Source organism: Macaca mulatta, chromosome 10 (genome assembly GCF_049350105.2).
Source record: "Macaca mulatta isolate MMU2019108-1 chromosome 10, T2T-MMU8v2.0, whole genome shotgun sequence".
In the NCBI taxonomy this organism is placed as follows: domain Eukaryota; kingdom Metazoa; phylum Chordata; class Mammalia; order Primates; family Cercopithecidae; genus Macaca; species Macaca mulatta.
Genome location: NC_133415.1, coordinates 90,025,201 through 90,040,782, shown reverse-complemented (window position 1 = coordinate 90,040,782; position 15,582 = coordinate 90,025,201). Strand labels below are relative to the sequence as shown.

Genomic DNA, 15,582 nt, shown 5'->3' with positions numbered 1-15,582 from the left:
GGGGCCAGGCTTAAATCACAGCTCTGCCATTTATTAGCAATATGCCCTTGGCAGTTATTCAACCAGCTGGTGCCTCAGTTTCCTCAAGTGTAAAGTGGGATAATAATAGTATCTACCTCAGAAATGATTGCACGAGTTAATATAGAAAGATCTGGCCAGGCCAGCACTTTGGGAGGCCAAGGCAGGTGGATCACCTGAGGCCAGGAATTTGAGGCCAGCCTGGCCAACATGGTGAAACCCCGTCTCTACTAAAAATACAAAAAAATTAGCCGGGCGTGGTGGTAGGTGCCTGTAATCCCAGCTACTCGGGAGGCTGAGGCAGGAGAATCGCTTGAACCCGGGAGACAGGTTGCAGTGAGCTGAGATTGCGCCATTGTACTCCAACTCGGGAGACGAGCAAAACTCCGTCTCAAAAAAAAAAAACTTAGAATAATGACTGGCACATAACAAGTGCTATATCAATATTAGCTACTACTTCTACTACTATTATTATTGTTGTTGTGATATCCACTCATAGGAATCTGTACTTCTATGTGGAATTTTCCACAACTTTAACAGTGTAATGTCTGATTTCTCTGCTAAACTGTAAGTTCCATGAGGATAAAGACTGCTTCTTTTGTTCATCCCAGTATTTCCAAGTCTTGCACACTGCCTGGCACATAGCAGGTACTGAATAAATATTTGCTGAATAAATGGAAAGAAAAATTAATCCCCATCTATGATGCCCCAGGGGACAGGGAGCTGCAGGAGTGGTACATTTCTACTTCATTTATTTAAAAAACAAAACAAAAAACACTTTCGAATGGGCTGCTTCTTGATAAAGTGCATTGTCTAGCACCCAAGTAACAGTAATAACAAATAATCACTAGGCTAACATGAGTGGCCCTAAATCTTTTGCCTTTAGCGTTAAATTAAGCTTGAACTAGAATCCTTGAAAAAAGGCACTACTGGCCAGAGGCAGTGGCTCACGTCTGTAATCCCAATACTTTGGGAGGCTGAGGCGGGTGGATTGCTTGAGCCCAGGAGTTCAAGACTAGACCAGGCAACATGGCGAAATCCTTTCTCTATAAAAAAGAAAATACAAAAATTAGCCAGGCATGGTGGCGCGTGCCTGTAGTCGCACTACTTGGGAGGCTGAGGTAGGAGGATCACTTGAGCCTGGGAGGTGCAGACTGCAGTGAGCTGGGATTGCACCACTGCACTCCACCCTGGGGGACAAAGAGAGACCCTGTCTCAAAAAAATAAAAGACGGCCGGGTGCGGTAGCTCACGCCTGTAATTCCAGCACTTTGGGAGGCCGAGGTAGGCAGATCACTTGAGGTCAGGAGTTTAAGACCAGCCTGGCCAACATGGTGAAACCCTGTCTCTACTAAAAAGACAAAAATTAGCCAGGCGTGGTGGTGGGCGCCTGTAATCCAAGCTACTTGGGAGACTGAGGCAGCAGAATCACTTAAACCCAGGAGGTGGAAATTGCAGTGAGCTGAGATCGCGCCACTGCACTACAGCCGGGGCAACACAGTGAGACTCCATCTCAAAAAAAATAATAAAAATAAATAAATAAAATAAAATAAGAAAAAGAAAAAAACTATCATGTGGCATATTCATCAAATGTATACTGAGCTACTATGTGCCACACACTACTTTTGGTGTTAAAAACACAGCAGGAAACAAACAAAACTCCCATCCTCAAAGAGCCTGTATTCTAGTGGCAAAAGACATCACATGAAATAAGAATATTATTGGGCAACCCCCTTTGGGTCCCCTCCCCTTATATGGGAGCTCTGTTTTCACTCTATTTCACTCTATTAAATCCTGAAAATGCAAAAATAAATAAATAAATAAATAAATAAATAAATAAATAAATAAAAATAAGAACATTATTTATCACATTAGAAGGTAAAAGTGCTACGGAAAAAAATAAAGTACAGAAGAGATATTTGGGAAAGTCTACATTTTAAATACAGTAGTCTGTAAAGGCCTAAGAAATAAACATATGGAGTATAGACCTGAAGGAGAAGCAAGTCATAAAGATATCTGGTGGGAAATTATGCTAAGAAGAAAAACCCAATATGGCCAGGTGTGGTGGCTCACACCTCTAACCCCAGCACTTTGGGAGGCCGAGGAAGAAGGATAACCTGAGGTCAGGAGCTCGAGACCAGCCTAGCCAACATGGTGAAACCCCATCTCTACCAAAAATACAAGACATGAGCTGGGCATGGTGACTTGTGCCTGTAATCCCAGCTACTCGGGAGGCTGAGGCATAAGAATCACTTGAACCGGGAAGCAGAGTGGGCGGTGAGCTGAGATGGTGCCACTGCACTCTAGTCTGGGGCTCTGTCTCAAAAAAAAAGAAAAGAAAAACCAAATGCAAAGGTTCTGAATCAGGAGTACGTACACATACAGTGTTTTTTGAGATCAGCAAGGACAGTATAGCTTGAGCAGAGTAAGCAAAAGTTAAGAAGTAGATGAGGTAACAGAGGTAGCAGAGGACAGATCCAGAGGGCCTTATGTACCACCACAGTGGAAGCCACTGGAAAGTTTCTTTCTTTTTTCTTAGACAGAGTCTCACTCTGTTGCCAGTCTGGAGTGCAGTGCAGTGGTGCCATCTCAGCTCACTGTAGCCGCAGCCTCCCGGGTTCAAGCGATTCTCCTGCCTCAGCCTCCCAAGTAGCTGGGACGACAGGCAAGTGCCACCATGCCCAGCTAATTTTTGTCTTTTTAGTAGAGATGGGGTATCACCATGTTGGCCAGGATGGTCTTGATCTCTTGACCTCATGATCCGCCCGCCTCGGCCTCCCAAAGTGCTAGGATTACAGGTGTGAGCTACCGCACCTGGCTGGAAGCCACTGGAAAGTTCTAAGCAGAGGTGTGATTTGATTTACACTCTAATGGTATTACCGTGTTGAGAATAAACAATACTGTGTGGAGAACAGACCATGCAGGTGCAAGGACAGAGTGGGGGACACCGGTTGGGAGATTACCGCTATAATCCAAGCCAGAAGATGATGGTGGCCCAAACCAGGGCAACAGCAGTGAACATGATGAGAAGTGATGAGAGTTTGTCTGGCTAGAATTCAAAGTCAAAGCCTATCAGAACTGCCAATGGACAGAAAGACCTAAGAGAAAGAGGAGTCAAGACACCAATGCTGAATCCCCAATGCCTTGTGTACAGGCAGGCACACAATATATGAAGATCTAGTGAATGGCTGTGACTAGTTTTTTCCCACCTAGACCGTAAATTCCCCTAAAACAGCACCTGTGTCAGAATCCTAATCTTCTCACTCCATGTTAATGAGAGCAGTAACTTTTCTGACTAAAAGTCGAGCACTTAGCATGTTGGGTATGCCCACGCTATGCTGTGCTTTGCACACACCAAATCATTAAATCCTCACATCTAAGTAAGGTGGCTATCTTCTGCATTTCACAGACCAGGAAAGTGAGGCTCAGAAGTAGTTACCTGCCCTAGGACACATCGCTGAGAATCAAACTTCAGGCAATTTGAATCCAAAGTCTGCTTTTAACCACTTTACTATTCTAAACTTCTCAAATAATGAAACGGTGAGCCACTGACTCATTCATGTGTCACCCTGGGCAAGTAAGTTCCCTTCTGTGGGATTCCAACTTCTCATCTGTCAAATGGTAGTAACAAGAGTACATGCTTCCAAAGTTACGATGAGGCTACATGAGATTCCACCCTGCACGGCGTCTACTCAGTAACTTCCGATGCAGTTAACTTTACTGAGTTCTTAGGGCCATGCGCTGTTCTAAACTATGCACGAAGATTATTTCACTTAATAGAGCAACTCAACGAAGCAGACAACGTGACTAATTTGACTAACTTACTTTACACATGAGAAACTGAGGTGCAGAGGGGTTAAGTAACCTGCTTTGGGTTACACAATGAATACGTGGCCGACTGCAAGTTTGCACCCACAGTGTCACTTCAGAACTTATGCTCCAGGCTCCCAGAGAGAAGTGAGGGGTTTTCTTTGCCCCTTTCACTGAAGGGGAAACTACAGCCGAAAGGACAATCTGGCCGAAACCTCACACGGAGTAAGGGGCAGCACCGGGACCAGAACCTTAGGCCGCCTGGCCCAGGAGCCCGCGCGAATGAAATGAATGAGTGAGGCCAGGCCTATGGCTAAGGGCGGCCGCAGTCCCCACGGCTGGGCCTCGGGGCGACCCGTAGCTCCGCGCTGCACCCCTCCCCCAGGCACCAACCCCTCCAGGTCGCGGGCACTCCCACCAGCTCGCAGCCCTCCTTCGGACCCTCGACCCGACAGCGCCCCAGCCAGAGCTTGTGCCCATGCCCCTGTCCCGCAGGGGAAGGGGATCCCGCCTGGCCGGCTCTCGAGCGGCGACGAGTAGCCTCCCGCGGGCGACAGCCCTCTCCCCAAAGAGTGCTGGCCGTGGGGCCCTATCGATAAGCCACGCGCAACTCCTCACCCGGCGGCGCCATTCCTCCGAGCAGGTCCCGCCGGAGTCCGAGCCGCAGGCTGACTTCCGCTCGGGAAAGTGGCTCCAAGAGCCCGCCACAGGGGACGCCAGGGACTCGCGGCAGGCTCTGCGGGCCAGGATGAGTTCTAAGCACAGGTCAGTGTCGGCGGCCCCGCTGAACTTCGACGCTTCCAGCAGCCGCGGCCGGGATCTCAGTCCTCCCGCGCACAGGGCCTTGCAGTTCCCGAGGACAGACCCGCCTCCCCCCCGCGCCTAGGCCCACTTGGAACCGACCGTCTCGCAACGCTCCTATTCCGGGAGCTACCGGGACGTGGTTGGGCCAGGCCTCGGGGTGGGCCCGAGACGGGGCCGCTTCTGATTGGCGCATCTGCTGTCACTCACTCGTCTTTCTGCTGCCCGGCCCATTTTAAAGGAAAAGGAAGGGTCTCGACAGGAGGGGATAGCTTAGAAGGGAATTTTTTTTTTTTTTTTTTTTTTCCCCCTCTAGTAAATTGTGGCAGTTTCTGGCCGGGCGCAGTGGCTCACGGCTGTAATCCCAGCACTTTGGGAGGCCGAGGCGGGCGGATCACCTGAGCTCAGGAGTTGGAGATCAGCCTAGGCAATACGGTGAAACCCCATCTCTACTAAAAATACAAAATTAGCCGAGCGTGGTGACACTTGCCTGTAATCCCAGCTACTCGAGAGGCTGAGGCAAGTGAACCTCTTGAACCTCGGAGGCGGAGGATGCGGTGAGCCGAGATTGCGCCATTGCACTCCAGCCTTTGCAACAAGAATAAATCTCCGTCTCACCAAAAAAAAAAGAAAGAAAATTATGTCAGTTTTTTCCAAAGATTATCCCTTGGGTTGTTAATAACTGACCTACGAGTGACGTTTTATCTGATTTGCAGAGCAATGCAGTAACTCATAGAGAACATATTAGGCCAGTTTTACAGGCTCATCACGGAAGTGGCTCACCCAGGAACACCGCTCTAATAACTAGCGCCAATTACTGAATGTTTACAGTATAACCCGACACTGTGCCGAGGGCTCTACAAACATTATTTCTTTTCTTTCCTTTTTTATTGATACGGGATCTTGCTCTGTCGCCTGGGCTGGAGTGCAGTGGTGTGATCATAGCTCACTGCAGCCTCGACATCCTGGGCTCAAGCGATCCTCCTGCCTCAGCCTCCCAAGTAGCTGGGACTGCTGCCACGCGCCACCACGCCCAGCTAATCTTTTAAAATTATTTTTGGTAGATACCACATCTCGCTTTGTTCCCCAAGTTGGTCTGGAACTCCTGGGCTCAAACGATCCTCCAGCCTTAGCCTCCCAAAGTGCTGAGATTACAGGCTAATCCCATTTTAAAGAGAAGGAAACAGATTTGAACCTAGGCAGTCTGACTCCAGAATCTGTGCTTTTAACTACAGTTTTATGAACATATAAAGTATGCACAATATAACTCTTATTAACGTTATTATTGTCCCAAATGTTATCCTACATGGGAGAGAGTCAGTTCTTTCTGTGTGTCTATTATGATAGCCACTAGCCTTATGTGGATATTTAAATTTGAATTTAAATGGATTAAAATTAAGTAAAATTTAAAATTCAGTCTCTCATTTGTAGTAGCCACATTTCAAGTGCTCAGTAGCCACAGATAACTAGTGGATATCAGTTTTGACAGCTCAAAAGTATAGGACATCTTCATTATCGCAGAAAGTTCCATTGGGCAGTGCTGATGTAGAATATATAAAGAATTCTCCCAACTCAAGAATAAGACAACCAACCAGTGGTGTGCTGGAGTTGTCTCATACTGTCTTGAGAGAGTCCATTGTTAAATTTTCAGTAATTTTGCAAATTGGTTAAATATAGCCATTTAGAAAATTATATCAACTTAGGATGAAATAAACTATATTGAAAACAAAACTCATTATTTCCTAATTATTTCACTACATTTTACATTTTCTGTGCTTTTGTGGTTGCTTATATCTGTTGAAACTGTGTGATGGAAATATATGACGGTATGCCATTGCACATCTCTTCCCAAGGTAGTATCGGTAGCTTGATTTTGGCCATGATGGGAGTATTTACACCACAGACTTAGCATATGCAGCCAGGAATGGTGGCTCAGTCTATAATCCCAGAGCTTTTGGGAGGCTGAGGTAGGAGGATCACTTGAGTCCAGGAGTTTGAGACCTGTCTGGGCAACACAGCAAGACCCTGCCTCTACAAAAAATTTTTTTAATTAGCCAGGTGTGGTGGCTCGCATCTGTGGTCCTAGTGACTAGCTGTGGGCCACAGATGGGAGCCACCACACCTGACTCATGAAAAAGAAAAAGACCAACAATAACAAATGTTGGCAAGGATGTGGAGCACAGGATCTCTCATATCCTGCTGATGGAAATGTAAAGTGGTACAACCATTTTGGAAACAGATTGACAGCTTCTTTGTTGTTGTTTGTTTGTTTTGAAACAGAGTCTCCCTCTGTCACCCAGGCTGGAGTGCAATGGCACAATCTTAGTTCACTGCAACCTCCGCCTCCTGGATTCAAGCAATTCTCCTGTCTCAGCCTCCCGAGTAGCTGGGATTACAGGTGTATGCCACCACACTGCCCAGCGAAATTTTTTTGTATTTTTAGTAGAGACGGGGTTTCACCATGTTGGCCAGGCTGGTCTCAAACTCCTGACATCTAGTGATCCACCCACCTCAGCCTCCTGAAGTGCTTGGATTACAGGCGTGAGCCACTGGTGGTTGTTTTCTAAGAGGCAAGGTCTGTATCTGTCGCTCAGGCTGGAGTACAGTGATGGAATCATAGCTCACGGCCACCTTCAACTCTTGGACTCTAGGATCCTCTTGCCTTGGCTTCCTGAGTGACTGGCACTACAGGCACATGCCACCACCCTCAGCTAATTTTTTGTAGAGATCAGATTTTTAAAATTTTTTGTAGAGATTGGATTTTGCTATGTTACCCAGGCTTGTCTCAAACTCGTAGTCTCAGGCAATTCTTTCGCCTTAGCCTCCCAAATATGCACCGGGAATATAGGCATGAAACATAGCACGTGGCCAGTAAGCGTCTTAAGAAGTCAGTTATACAGTCTACCATACAACACAACCATTCTGCTTCTAGAGGGTTTGTTTTTAATGAACTCATTTTTTATTAAAGAAATATATGCATACAGGACAAAGTTCAAACTTCATTGGTTTGGGGTTTCCTTCCAAAATTGTTTTACTGGCTGGGCACGGTGGCTTACACCTATAATCTCCAAACTTTGGGAGGCCAAAGTGGGCAGATCACCTGAGGTCAGGAGTTTGAGACCAGCCTGGCTAACATGATGAAACCCTGTCTCTACTAAAAATATAAAAATTAGCCGGGCGTGGTGGCGGGCACCTGTAATCCCAGCTACTCGGGAGGCTGAGGCAGGAGAATCACTTGAACCCAGGAAGCAGAGAGGTTGCAGTGAGCCGAGATTACACCACTGCACTCCAGCCTGGACGACAAAGCGAGACTCTGTGTCAAAAAAAATAAAAATTAAAAATAATTTTAAAAAATGAATTCCATAAGTAGTGTTTTTGCTTTTGTTTTTCTTCTAGAGACAGGTTCTCTCTGTCAATTAAGCTGGAGTGCAGTGGTGCCATCATAGCTCACTGCAGTCTTAAAGTCCTGGGCTCAAGGGATCCTCCTGCCTCAGCTCCTGAGTAGCTAGGACTACAGGCACATGCCACCATACCTAGCTAATTTTTTACTTTTTTGTAGAGATGAGGTCTCACCGTGTTGCCCAGGCTAGTCTCAAAGTCCTGAGCTCAAGCAGTCCTCCCTCTTCATCCTCCCAAAATGCTGATATTACAGAGTGAGCCACCATGCCCACCCTCCATACATTTTTTTTTTCACGTATGCCAGCATTTGTGTGTGTGTGTGTTTCTGTGTGTATAGACATATACTTAATTACTTTTGTGAAAATACTGTTTTGTTTTAATAAAAAGTGTCATATCCATTGTTTGACAGCTTGCTTTTTCATTCATTAATGAAATATGCTAAACATTCAGTAAATAGAGATATGCTAAATATGCTAAATATGCTAAACATTCAGTAAATAGAGACCTGCTCAGTCATTCATGCTACCAGTAATTGTTGAGCACTTCCGTATGTCACTGTTCTAGACTCCTAGGATACATTCATGAACAAAGCAGCCAAAGATTCTTGCCCTCATGAAGTTTACATTTTAGCAGGAGGAAATAAATGACAAACAATGAACACCATAAATAAGTGAAAGATATATTGGAAGGTGTTACGTGCTATGGTAAAAAGAAAAAGAAAGGTTAAGGAGGATAGAGGGAGTTTGGCAAGGTATTCTACCTCAATCTGGTTTTTGTGTGTTTGTTTGTTTTTTCAGATGGAGTCTCGCTGTGTCACCCAAGGTGGAATGCAGTGGCGCAATCTCGGCTTCACTACAACTTCCACCTCCCAGTTCAAGCGATTCTCCTGCCTCAGTCTCCCGAGTAGCTGGGATTACAGGCATGCGCCACCACACCCAGCTATTTTTTGTATTTTTAGTAGAAACTCGGTTTCGCCATGTTGGCCAGGCTTGTCTCAAACTCCTGATCTCAGGTTATCTGCCCGCCTCGGCCTCCCAAAGTGCTGGGATTATAGGCGTGAGCCACCAACACCCAACGTTGTTTTTAACAGCAGCATAGTATTTCTTACCTGTCCATTCACTCGTAATGAGACTGACAACATGCTAGGTACCGGGGATACAACGGTGACCATGTAGACAAGGTTTCTCTTTAATGGAGTTTATAGCAAATGAACAAGGTAATTGCAGGTAATGGTTAAATACTATGAAAAAAATAAGAAGGTAACTGTGGGACCAGGATGGTGGGAGCTACTTAGTCTAGATTGGTGCTGAATAAATGCCTCTCTCAAAAAGTGACATTTAGGCTTTCAAATGAATGATGAGACAGAAGCAGTCCTGGAAAACTAATTTTTCACATCCTCTCTTTCTTCCTAGGATCTGTAGTCAGGAAGAAGTAGTGATCCCTTATGCCTATGACAATGATTCAGGAAGTGTGGATTTGGAGCTGAGCAACTTAGAGACTATTAAAAAAGGCTCCAGTAGCATTGAACTGACAGGTAAAAAAGAGAAAGGACTAGAAAGGGGAGGGGAGGGGAAAAGAGAATCTATTTTCAACTTGGGCCAAGACATATTGATTGAGTACTTGATGGGTGACCAGCCCTTGACTAGACTTTGATGATGAATTTGGTCCCTGACTTTGAGACCTTAAAATACGGTTGGCAAAATAAGATGACATACATGGTTCGTGATGTCCAGGAAACTAAGGTTGGTCCTGAGTTCTGCAGAAGAGTCTGAGTGCTTGAGGGATTCTGAGGAGGGAAAGGGCAGCGTGGGATGCCTTGGAGTGGGAGGACTTCATGCAGAAGGTGGGATCTGGATTGGGCTTCAGAATAACTTTCATTCTACAAAACATTTATTGAGTACCAGGAGCTGGGAATACAACAGTGGACATGACCGACATGGTCACTGCCCTCATAGAACTTACATTATTGTGCAGAGAAGAGACCAAAAAGAGTAAACAGACAGTCACTGAAGTAATTACAACTTGTAGTAAGCAGTATGGAAGAACAGGCTGACACCAAAAATAAGGGCAGTAGGAACCTACTTGAAACTCTGGTTGTCAGAGAACACCTGTATGAGACAGCAAGCGGTATTTAAACCTAAAGGAGGCCTGAAAGATATCAGAGTAACTCATGTGAGTATAGGGAGTATTACAGATAGAGTATAGGGAGTACTACAGATAGACGGGACAGCATGTGCATGACACAGGAAAGATCCTGGTGTGTTTGAAGAACTACCTTCATTCATTCACACATTCATTCAGCAAATACTTAATGAAGCCCTCCTGTGCTCTAAGCTTAAATCTAGCAGCTGGAGATACAGCATCGAACAGAACAGACACAGTATACCTATGGATGAACAGGCAAATGGAACTCAGTGTAATCAGTGTGATGGGGCTAGGGGAGCCAGAGTGGATATAGAGCGGTTTATTAGTGACTAGGGGATACGTAGCCAAAATGGGCAAAAAGGGATACAAGAAAGGCATCCTGGAGCTGCGACTTGAAGGATGAGTAGGAGTTAGCAAGGCAAAGATAGATAAGGGAAGGTGGGGGAGAAGAAGGAGAAAAACTCAGGCAGAAGGAACAGCCCGTGCAAAGATCAGAATGAGAACATGGCTTCAATTATTGCAATTAGTGGATGATAGGAGTATGGCAGGAAGTGGGTAGAGTTTGCAGAAGAGGCATTCAAGAAATCAAAAAATACAAAAGTCGAGTGGTGGCCGGGCGTGGTGGCTCACGTCTGTAATCCCAGTACTTTGGGAGGCCGAGGCGGGTGGATCACCTGAGGTTAGGAGTTCGAGACTTTGCCTGGCCAACATAGCGAAACCCTGTCTCTACTAAAAATACAAAAATTACCCGGGGGTGGTGGCATATGCCTGTAATCCCAGCTACTTGGGAGTCTGAGGCACAAGAATCGCTTGAACCCAGGAGGCAGAGGTTGCAGTGAGCCAAGATTGCGCCACTGTACTCCAGCCTGAGCAACAGAGTGAGACTCTGTCTCAAAAAAAAAAAAAAAGAATGGTAAAAATCTTCAGATGAAAGAGGTGTTAAAGGGGAAGTACTACTGGGATCAGTTCTTTGCATGTATTACCTCATTTAATTGTTATAATAACCTTGTTTTACAGATGAGGGAACAGGTTTCAGGAGGCAAACTAACTTGATAAAGGTCATACAAGTAGTAAGTGGTAGAGCCAAGAGTCAAACTAGTCTCAAACTGAGATTTAAAGTCCGTGCCCTTAACCATTCTGCTACAGCTCAGTCCCAAAGGCTTTTGTAGCTTAGGAGGCCCTTAGAGAACATTGAATTTATAATTGAGAAAACTGAATCTAGGAGATAGGATGGGACTTGGTTAAGATCATAGGGCAAGTAGCAAAGGTGAGAGCCAGAGGTACTCCCCACTAAACCTCATCACTTTACATAGTACGGAGGCATCATCCAGTGTCTTTCTTTTCAATGTTAGACTTGGACATCCCTGACATCCCTGGACTCCATTGTGAGCCCCTGTCAGATAGCCCCAGACACCTGACCCGACAGGACCCGCTCAATGAGGCCATTGTTGACAAGCTGATCCAGTCCATCCAGAGGGGTTTCAGTGGTGAGCTAAAGGTATACACAAGCAATTTTTATGAGTTATCCAACTTATTCCTCCATTTAACAAATATTTTAAACATATTATTTCTCGATTATGCAAATAATTTTATATTATAGGTTATAAAACATGTTTATATTTATATTTATAATACATATATTTACATATATTTATACCTTATACGTTATGAAATTAATGTAAAAACAAAACCATAATAAAAATTAAAAGCTGATCTTCTCTAATTCCAGTCTCCTCAAATAACTACTGCTGACCTTTTTATTTATTTATTTATTTATTTATTTTATTTTATTTTTTTTTTTTGAGACGGAGTCTCGCTCTGTCGCCCAGGCTGGAGTGCAGTGGCCGGATCTCAGCTCACTGCAAGCTCCGCCTCCCAGGTTCAGGCCATTCTCCTGTCTCAGCCTCCTGAGTAGCTGGGACTACAGGCGCCCGCCACCTCACCCGGCTAGTTTTTTGTATTTTTTAGTAGAGACGGGGTTTCACCGTGTTAGCCAGGATGGTCTCGATCTCCTGACCTCGTGATCCGCCCGTCTCGGCCTCCCAAAGTGCTGGGATTACAGGCTTGAGCCACCGCGCCCGGCCTTATTTATTTTTTTTAGACTTTTTTTTTTTTCTGAGACAGTGTCTCACTCTGTCGCCCAGGCTGGAGTGCAGTGGCACGATCTCAGCTCACTGCAACCTCTGCCTCCCAGGTTCAAGCGATTCTCCTGCCTCAGCCTCCTGAGTAGCTGGGATTACAGGCACATGCCACCTTTGCCCAGCTAATTTTTGTAGTTTTAGTAAAGACGGGTTTTACCATGTTGGCCAAGCAGGTCTTGAACTCCTGACCTCAAGCAGTCAACCTGCCTTGGCCTTCCAAAGTGCTGGGATTACAGGCATGAGCCACTGTGCCCAGTCCTCTATGGCTTTTAAGTCCCATTCACCCAATCAACAAGTAATGAATGAACAGCTACCATTTATAAGGCACTGTGCTAGATGCAGGGAAGAAGTTGGAGTAGTAAGATTACAGACTTTTCACAGATAAACAAACTGAGCCACAAACAGACCAAGACCCTGTCTCAAAAAGTATAATACTATTCAGCAATAAAAGGAGGGAACTATTGATACAACAGCAGAGATGAATCGCAGAGGCATTGTGTTGAGTGAAAGAAACCAATCAGAAAAGGTTATAGACTGTGTGATTCCAGTTGTGTGACATTCTTGAAAAGACAAAACCATAGTGATAGAGAACAGATCAGTGATTCCTAGGAATTAGGGTGGGGAGAGGGTGTGACTAAAAAGGGATAGCAGGAGGGAAATTTAGGGGATGGTGGAACTGTTCCGTATCCTGATTGTGGTGATGGTTACACATGTGTATGTGTGTGTTATAACACATGGAACCATGTGCTCCCCACCAAAATCAGTTTTACTGTATGATACTTTTTTAAAAATCATGTTATCACTTTGTACCACATAAATATATACAACCATAGTTTGTCAATTTACCAACACACACACACACACACACAAAAGAAACACACATACACACAGAGGCTCCGCTGGAAGGAGGATGAGGGAGACTTCAGGAATGCTGGTAATAATCTGTTGCTGGCTACAGGGTGTTTTTTGGTTTGTGAAAATCACCGACCTGTACATTTTCTTTATGTAGAATACCAATGAAAAATAAAAGTAAAACATTTAAAGTCAGCATGTTGGCCTTCACTTTTGACTTCAGCTAATCATTATACTTCATATCAGCATGGTTTTCTTTCAATTTCTTTGTAGTTAATGAAGGGCTTGGATCGCTGCAGTGAATCGAAACAAAAAAAGCCCATTCCCTGCCTTGAGCTGATTCCACAGTCAATCAGGGAAATAGATTAATAAGAAGGTCATTATGTTGGAGGATCGCAAGTGCCATGATAGCAATTTATTCATGTGGTTTGTAGATACACTTAGAAAGGACACTGGACCAGCCAGTCGCAGTGGCTCACGCCTGTAATCCCAGCACTTTGGTAGGCCAAGGCGGGCGGATCACGAGATCAGGAGTTCAACACCAGCCTGGCTAACATGGTGAAACCCCCATCTCTACTAAAGATACAAAAAATTAGCCGGGCGTGGTGGCGGGCGCCTGTAATCCCAGCTACTCGGCAGGCTGAGACAGGAGAATAGCTTGAACCTGGGAGGTGGAGGTTGCAGTGAGCCGAGACTATGCCATTGCACTCCAGCCTGGGCAACAGGGTGAGACTCTGTCTCAAAAGAAAAAAGAGAAAGGACACTGGACCCTGCTTCAGGAGCAAACGCATTCTCCAAGTCTTAAGATATATAGAGATTTTTTTTTCTTTTTTGAGACAGTCTTGCTCTGTTGCCCAAGCTATAGTGCAGTGGCACATTTTGGCTCACCGCAACCTCCATCTCCCAGGTTCAAGTGCACCTGTAGTCCCAACTACTCGGGAGGCTGAAGTACAAGGATCCCATGAGCCCAGGAGATGTAGACTGCAGTGAGCGGTGATCTTGCCACTGCACTCCAGCCTGGATGACAGAGTGAGACCCTGTCTTAAAAAAAAAAAAAAAAAAAAAAAAAAAGGTTCTACGATAAATAGGTTTTATATAAATAATTAGAAAAAGAGGCCGGTTGCAGTGGCTCACACCTGTAATCCCAGTACTTTGGGAAGCCGAGGCAGGCGGATCATCTGAGGTCAGGAGTTCGAGACCATCCTGGCCAAGATGGTAAAACCCCATTTCTACTAAAAATACAAAAATTAGCTGGGTATGGTAGCACATGCCTATAATCCCAGCTACTTGGGAGGCTGCTGCAGGAGAATCATTTGAACCCAGGCACACCACTGCACTCCAGCCTGGGTGATAGAGCATGACTCCATCTCAAAAAAAAAAAGAAAAAGAGAGGCCAGGCGTGGTGGTTCACACCTGTCATCCCGGCACTTTGGGAGGCCAAGGCAGGCGGGTCACTTGAGCTCAGGAGTTTGAGACCAGCCTGGGCAACATAATACAAATAATTAGCTGGACGTGGTGGTGCGTGCCTGTGGTCCTAGCTACTTGGGAGGCTGAGGCGGGAGGATTGCTTGAGCCCAGAAGGTTGAGGCTGCAGTGAGCTGAGATCACACCACTGCACTCCAGCCTGGGCAACAGAGCAAGACCCTGTCTTTAAAAAATAATAATAAAAGAAAAAAGAAAAAGAGAATGTTAGTACTCAGAGATTTTATTCTTCCAATCAGAACTTGGATTTTAATAGGAAATTTTAAAGGCAAAATAATGAATTTTTAATGATATCGAAAGAACTAGAAGTAACAGAATCAGAGAGGTCACCTTTAGGAAGCTTTTTTGTTTTCGAGGCGGAGTCTCACTCTGTCACCCAGGCTGGAGTGCACTGGCGCTGTCTCAGCTCACTGCAACCTCCGCTTCCCGGGTTCAAGTGATTCTCGTGCCTTAGCCTCCCGAGTAGCTGGGACTACAGGCACATGCCACCATGCCTGGCTCCTGTTTTGTATTTTTAGTAAAGACAGGATTTCACCATGTTGGCCACTCTGGTCTGGAACTCCTGACTTCAAGTGATCTGTCCACCTTGGCCTCCCAAAATGTTGGGATTACAGGCATGAGCCACTGTGCCCAGCCTAGGAAGCTTAATCAGGCAGCACTACCCAGGACAGGCAGGTAGAAAGCAAAGACTAAGAGTGGGGAGAGCCAGGATGGAACAAGAAGCTGAGAGGAGAGCTGAGGTCCCAAAGCAAGGCAGGGCCAGTAGACAAGGAATTTCACTGACATCTTCCATAATTTACTCCTTCCTTGTAATAAAAGACTGATATTGGATTGAAAGAGATGTCAGATATTTAAAGCATTCCAAGAAACTTTTCAAAAGCTCTTCACAGTTATTCAAATAAGATTATAACATATAATTATATTTTTATCATTTT

General features: G+C 45.2%; 2 protein-coding genes across 23 annotated transcripts in view; one reads left to right on the top strand and one right to left on the bottom strand.

The window, feature by feature from the left end:
* The window catches only part of RPN2 (ribophorin II), a 60,431-nt gene extending 55,737 nt beyond the window's left edge, over positions 1-4,694 (bottom strand). For all 14 annotated transcript variants that reach the window (XR_013399858.1, XR_013399860.1, XM_077951707.1 and 11 more), the window contains exon 1: positions 4,446-4,694. Coding sequence is in view for 11 of the 14 variants with exons in the window: in XM_077951707.1 (XP_077807833.1) it covers positions 4,446-4,458 (13 nt within the window). In the remaining 3 variants the exon portion in view is untranslated. The remainder of the gene's footprint in view (positions 1-4,445) is intronic.
* The window catches only part of MROH8 (maestro heat like repeat family member 8), a 77,393-nt gene continuing 65,994 nt past the window's right edge, over positions 4,184-15,582 (top strand). For 8 of the 9 annotated variants that reach the window (XR_013398594.1, XR_013398593.1, XR_001447523.3 and 5 more), the window contains exons 1-3: positions 4,184-4,592; positions 9,440-9,561; positions 11,525-11,670. Coding sequence is in view for 6 of the 9 variants with exons in the window: in XM_077948308.1 (XP_077804434.1) it covers positions 4,306-4,592; positions 9,440-9,561; positions 11,525-11,670 (555 nt within the window). In the remaining 3 variants the exon portion in view is untranslated. 9 annotated transcript variants of the gene reach the window in all.